Source organism: Orussus abietinus, unplaced genomic scaffold (genome assembly GCF_000612105.2).
Source record: "Orussus abietinus isolate OABI.00-Male unplaced genomic scaffold, Oabi_2.0 scaffold713, whole genome shotgun sequence".
Lineage (NCBI taxonomy): Eukaryota > Metazoa > Arthropoda > Insecta > Hymenoptera > Orussidae > Orussus > Orussus abietinus.
Genome location: NW_019395037.1, coordinates 10,487 through 17,392, shown reverse-complemented (window position 1 = coordinate 17,392; position 6,906 = coordinate 10,487). Strand labels below are relative to the sequence as shown.

The window sequence follows — 6,906 nt, the reverse complement described above, 5'->3', positions numbered from 1 at the left end:
TAACTTTCGCTTTTCCGAAGACCACTTTCCTTCAGCACTCCGAAATTAATATACACCCGAATAAGTGATCCAAATTTTGCCCAAGGGGTAGAAAATCTGGGAAATCCGAACTTGAGAAAGGGTTGCTTTCTTCTTTCCTGTTCGGACTCTTATAAAAGGAAAATTTCTGCGATTTCGAGTCAGTCGATGGGAAGTATTCGGTCAAATTCGGAATTTCTTTCATCTCTTCGAAATGCGTGTCCTCGTGGTTCTATTTGTGGTAAGTGTATATTTTTTATTAAATTATATATATATGTTGCAGACATTTCATGCAACAAAAGGTCTGCAAATTGTTTGCAAACCGATTTTCCGCGTCAAATGATCATGAATCTCTATCTGGAATTTATTCAGAATTCCGACAATTATGCGGACATATGTTGCAGACATATATCCAAGTAAAACTTCAGAAATCTTCTGGATTCATGCTTTCTGAAACTGTCGAGGTCGCTGTCATCGTCATGCCTTTCAAAAGTCGCTACATTGAACTTACGATAAAATCGAAGAGAACCTTTTTTATAGAGAATTTAGAGCTCTTCAACTTTTATTTCAAGAATTTTTCCGTAGGAGCGGGCGTTTTGTAAATATGTGTAAATTCCCGATTTAACNTAAGCAATAAAAATTCAAGAAACACGGTAGAGTTTCGAGCCAAATACATTTTAAAGCATTATTAATAATGTTGCAAGAATGTTTAATAACATTAATTATTAATCTCAGCAATAAAAATTCAAGAAACACGGTAGAGTTTGGAGCCAAATACATTTTAAAGCATTATTAATAATGTTGCAAGAATGTTTGATAAAATCCAATATTAATCTCAGCAATAAAAATTCATGAAGCACGGTAGAATTTCGAGCCAAATACATTTATGAGTATTATTAACAGTGTTGCAAGAATGTTTAATAACATTCATTATTAATCTCAGCAATAAAAATTTAAGAAACACGGTAGAGTTACAAGCCAAATACATTTTAAAGCATTTTTAATAATGTTGCAAGAATGTTTGATAACATCCATTATTAATCTAAACAATAAAAATTCAAGAAACACGGTAGACTTTCGAGCCAAATACATTTATGAATATTATTAACAGTGTTGCAAGAATGTTTGATAACATTAATCTTAACAATAAAAAGCAATCGACGGAGATAACGAAAATTCGGGAAGAAAGAGACATTAAATGTACATTAATACTTCTCCCAAGATTACTGTTTCCGCGTGGGGAATTTTTCTTGCAATAATCAATAATAAAAGGACAACAAACATGAAATGATATCACTTTCAATTATCTCTCTGTACCGCTTAATTATGTCGCGCAAATCTTCTTTTCCCGGAATATCGGGCCAAGTGCTAACGTAATCGAAATAATACATGTCAAGGACATAGACATACATATACATAAGAGATAGACGCATACATACCCACTGAACACCAAACCTAACAGTTACGTAAATTAAAACTAATAAATAACATAACGTTTGTTATAATGTAATAACCTAACAATTATGTAAGTTAAAACTAACAAATAACATAACGTTTGTTATAATGTAATAACCTAACAGTTACGCAACTTAAAACTAATAAATGACATAACGTTTGTTGAAATGTAATATCCTAACAGTTATGGAACTTAAAACTAACAAATAACATAACGTTTGTTACAATGTAATAACCTAACAGGTACGCAACTTAAAACTAATAAATAACATAACATTTGTTACATGGTAATAACCTAACAGTTACGCAACTTAAAACTAACAAATAGCATAACGTTTGTTACAATGTAATAACGTAACAATTACGCAACTTAAAACTAACAAATAACATAACGTTTGTTAAAAGGTAATAACCTAACAGTTACGTAACTTAAAACTAACAAATAACATAACTTTTGTTACAATGTAATAACCTAACAGTTACGTAACTTAAAACTAACAAATAACATAATGTTTGTTATAATGTAATAACCTAACAGTTACGCAACTTAAAACTAACAAATAACATAACGTTTGTTACAATGTAATAACCTAACAGGTACGCAACTTAAAACTAATAAATAACATAACATTTCTTACAATGTAATAACCTAACAGGTACACAACTTAAAACTAATAAATAACATAACATTTGTTACATGGTAATAACCTAACAGTTACATAACTTAAAACTAACAAATAACATAATGTTTGTTATAATGTAATAACCTAACAGTTACGTAACTTAAAACTAACAAATGACATAATGTTTGTTATAATGTAATAACCTAACAGTTACGCAACTTAAAACTAACAAATAGCATAACATTTCTTACAATGTAATAACCTAACAGGTACGCAACTTAAAACTAATAAATAACATAACATTTGTTACATGGTAATAACGTAACAGTTACATAACTTAAAACTAACAAATAACATAACATTTCTTACAATGTAATAACCTAACAGTTACGTTTGGCTACTAAGAGCGCCTAAAGGCGCCCGACGTTTGGTCCAACATTGCCTGCACGGTCAGACGAATTTCGCCCATATGTCAAAATGTCTCCGTATTCAAAGGATTAAGGTGAAGTGAAACCCTGTGAGAACAGTCGACTCGAATAAGACATCTTTTGGATGGAGTTTGCCATTTAATGCAATACTTAATATAATTCAACACAGCTGTCAATATAAAAACGAACGTCGGCAACGTAGGTATTTATAAAAATCTCTTTTACCGACATCGATGAAGTTCCTCGACGTGTTTCACTTCACCACAAGGGAGGCAATTTAAAAAGAGAAAAAGTATATTTCTGCATACGCATATCTTTTGTTTAAACAATATCTCGTTCTTAGGCAACAATGATGGCTGGAGGGTCCCACGGCTTTCTGGCAAAGAAGATCTTCTTATCACAAGCAGCTGCTGCGAAGGCCGGTCTGATAGAGGATCTGAAGTCGGCGGTTGCAGACTTCAAGACTGGAGCTCTCTTAAAGAAGAACGCCGTCGTCGACGGCCTTAAGGCGGTGGGAGGAGCCAAGCTTAAGGTGATATGAAAGGCGCTGAGAAATTAAATCCAGGTCGATAAGTTAAAATTCATCTATACCCTTTTTGGGGGGAACGTCATTTGGAATGCTCAAGTGGGAACATAAGCTGGCGCGTCTCGTTACCGACATTTATATTTATGTTGAAGTTTTTTACAGTCCACGTTGAGAATTATACGAACTGAAGCGTTCCATATGTCATTTCGGGAAACTAATGACGAAAAGCTGTCGAAATCCCGGGAACTCATTATTCTAAGGACTGTTTAGGACCAACGTCGCCATCTGTGACGTTTAGCTGCAACTAAATTTTTGCTCTAAAGACCTGCGTTAGTTCCAAGACGATCAAGCATTCTCTTGCAATCGTTGGGAAAGGATTTTCCATGTTTTCCCATCTGACTCTGTAATATTATATTTCTACGGTATTCTAACTTGTTCGAGCTAGGTCCTGAAACTCTCCATTTTCGATTCTAAATCTGCAAGAAGCGTAAAAGGTTTCCGGACCCCGCCATATTAGTTCTAGTCCACGATAAATAAATCAATTTTTCATGAAAACTGAAACTTCACGAGTTTCAGGACCTACTTTAGCGCCTCCACAATCCCGTGGTGAAATTTGAAACGAATCGGTACCCCCAATTTGGAGAATACTTTTATCATCGATTTGACTTTTGAGATATATACAGTCTGACGCTTTCATGTCACCTTAAGATGATATGAAAGGCGCTGAGAATTGTATTCAAGGTCGATAAATTAAAATCCAACTGTACTCTTTTTGGGGGGAACGTCATTTTCAATACTCAAGTGGGAACATAAGCTGGCGCGTCCCGTTACCGACATTTATATTTATGTTGGTCTTTTACAGTCTACGTTGAGAGTTTTACGAACTGAACTGTTCCGTATGTCATTTCGGGAAAGTAATGATAAAAAGATCGACGTAAAACTGCCGAAATCCCATGAATTCATGGCTCTTTATATTCTGACAAACCAACGTCGCCATCTGTGACGTTTAGCTGTAACTAAATTTTTGCTAAAACTACGTGTTAGCCACGGGATAAGCCAGCATTCTCTTGGAATCATTCAGGAAAGTATTTCTACGGTATTCTAAATTGTTCGAGCTATGTCCTGAAACTCTCCATTTTCGATTCTAAACCTCCAAGAAGCGTAAAACATCGATAACGTTTCCGGACCGCGCCATATTGGTCCTAGTCGATGATAAATAAATCAATTTTTCATGAAAACTGAAACTTCACAAGTTTCAGGACCTACTTTAGCGCCTCCACATTCCCGTGGTGAGATTTGAAACGAATCGGTACATCCAATTCGGGGAATACTTTCCCCAACGATTTGACTTCTCATACATATACAGGCTGACTCTTTCATATCATCTTAAAATGATATAAAAGGCGCTGAGAAATTTAATCCAGGTCGATAAATTAAAATTCATCTATACCCTTTTTGGGGGGAACGTCATTTTGAATACCTAAATGAGAACATAAGCTGGCGCGTCACGTTACTGCCATTTATATTTATGTTGGTCTTTTACAGTCTACGTTGAGAGTTTTACGAACTGAACCGTTCCATATGTCATTTCGGGAAAGTAATGATGAAGAGATCAACGTACAACTGTCGAAATCACGGAAATTCATTATTCTAACGACTGTGTAGGACCAACGGCGCCATCTGTGATGTTCAGCTGCAACTAAATTTTTGCTCTAAAGACACATGCTAGGCAGCATTTTCTTGCAATCGTTGGTGAAAGTATTTTCCACATTTTCCCATCTAACGCTATAATATTAAATTTCTGCGGTATTCTAAATTGTTTGAGCTAGGTCCTGAAACTCTCCATTTTCGATTCTAAACCTCCAAGAGGCATAAAACATCGAAAACGTTTCCTGACTCCGCCATATTGGTCCTAGTCCATGATAAATAAATCAATTTTTCATGAAAACCGAAACTCCACGAGTTTCAGGACCTACTCTAGCGCCTCCACATTCCCGTGGTGAGATTTGAAACGAATCGGTAGGAATAATTTCCCCAACGATTTGACTTCCCAGATATATATAGGCTGACTCTTTCATATCATTTTAAGGTCATCACAGGAGTCAAGGAAGCCAAAATCAACGTTTTGAAATCCATTGCGGCGGCAAAATTGGCGAAGATCGCTTCCTTGAAGGCTGCAAAACTGACTTTTGCCAAATCTCTGCTGGCGGCGAAATTAGCTCCTTTGGAGGCAAAAAAGAGTTTCCTGGAGAACAAGGTCCACCTCTTCGAGAAATTCACCGGAAGTCACGTGCCATCCAAGCTGGATTTCTTGAAGGAAGGACACGGACAGTTGGCGAACTTCTTTGGCTCGGTTCACGATTTCAGTGATAAGTTCGATCCGAAGAAGATTGTGGAGAAACTTGGACTCGGCTTTCCTCAGCTGTTTCCTGCGCCTGGAAAACCAACTGTCAAGATAGAGACTTATAAGTCCGGTGACGTCCCTTTTGTTGGGGGCTTCTATCCTCCTGAGGTCCAAAAACCGGCACCGGTGTATGGACCACCTTCTACGGCATATGGCGTGCCTGAATATCGCTCTAATAATTCATAAAAAATCTATTTTTTATTCCGCTTGTAAATAAAACTGATTTAAATGACTTTTTTTTTATGTTGTTTTAGTATCTCAACATTGTTATACACTAATAAATGTAAATTGGTAGAATGGCAATGGTCTACCATGACAAATATATGGACCACCTTCTACGGCATATGGCGTGCCTGAATATCGCTCTAATAATTCGTAAAAATTCGATTTTTTAATCTGCTTGTAAATAAATCCGATTTAAACAAATTTTTTGATGTTGGTTTAGTATCTCTACATTGTTATGCACCAATAAATGTAAATTGGTAGAATGGCAATGGTCTACCATGACAAATATATGGACCACCTTCTACGGCATATGGCGTGCCTGAATATCGCTCTAATAATTAATAAAAATTCGATTTTTTAATCTGCTTGTAAATAAATCCGATTTAAACAAATTTTTTGATGTTGGTTTAGTATCTCTACATTGTTATGCACCAATAAATGTAAATTGGTAGAATGGCAATGGTCTACCATGACAAATATATGGACTACCTTCTACGGCCTATGGCGTGCCTGAATATCGCTCTAATAATTCATAAAAAATCGATTTTTTATTCCGCTTGTAAATAAAACTGATTTAAACGACTTTTTTATGTTGTTTTAGTATCTCAACATTGTTATACACCAATAAATGTAAATTGGTGGAATGGCATGACTCTACCACCATGAAAAATATATGGACCACCTTCTACGGCCTATGGCGTATCTCTAGGTAGTGTTTTAACTAAAATTATATTAATGTTATATTGTTAAAAAACGAAATACACCACATACTTCACAATCGGCGGTAGGAGCGCGTGGGGTCTCCATGGCGACGGGGGGCGTGACTAACCTAGCGATGAATGCGCGCGCATACGGATTCTACAGGGCTTGCACTACACACAGCAAAGAATCCCTTCAAATTTCAAACGTTTCCCGCCAACCAAAAGGGTTTAAAAAAATAGTGGATCTTACTTTTGAGACTCCCCTCGTATTATAGAATCGTGAGATAAGTCTGTTCTCTCGAAACTCTCTCATTTGCCGGTGAACTCATTCTTGTCGCCACGTGGAATAATATTTGCCCGTCGTGTTTAATTATTTACACCGAATATTGAGGTGCTTTAGTTAAATACAACGTTTTCATCGAAATGCGAGAGACGTAATCAGTGGGTGTGTAAAATGTATTTGCATTGACATATGTACTGAAAATATTGGCGTGAAAAAGATTTACATATATATTCACGGGGTATT

General features: G+C 36.1%; 1 protein-coding gene across 1 annotated transcript; it reads left to right on the top strand.

Annotated features, from left to right (window-relative positions):
• Nucleotides 1-206: 206 nt before the first annotated feature.
• Nucleotides 207-5,640, top strand: LOC111674197. The gene is made up of 3 exons (XM_023433613.1): nt 207-259; nt 2,868-3,056; nt 5,140-5,640. The coding sequence occupies exons 1-3, from the start codon at nt 233-235 to the stop codon at nt 5,638-5,640; spliced, it is 717 nt and encodes a 238-aa protein (XP_023289381.1). The 5' UTR covers nt 207-232.
• The last annotated feature ends 1,266 nt before the right edge of the window (nt 5,641-6,906 follow it).

Coding starts and splice junctions, on each gene's coding strand:
- LOC111674197 (XM_023433613.1), top strand. CDS start 233: ATGCGTGTCCTCGTGGTTCTATTTGTG. Junction 260..2,867: donor TCCTCGTGGTTCTATTTGTG/GTAAGTGTATAT, acceptor TCTCGTTCTTAG/GCAACAATGATGGCTGGAGG. Junction 3,057..5,139: donor TGGGAGGAGCCAAGCTTAAG/GTGATATGAAAG, acceptor TATCATTTTAAG/GTCATCACAGGAGTCAAGGA.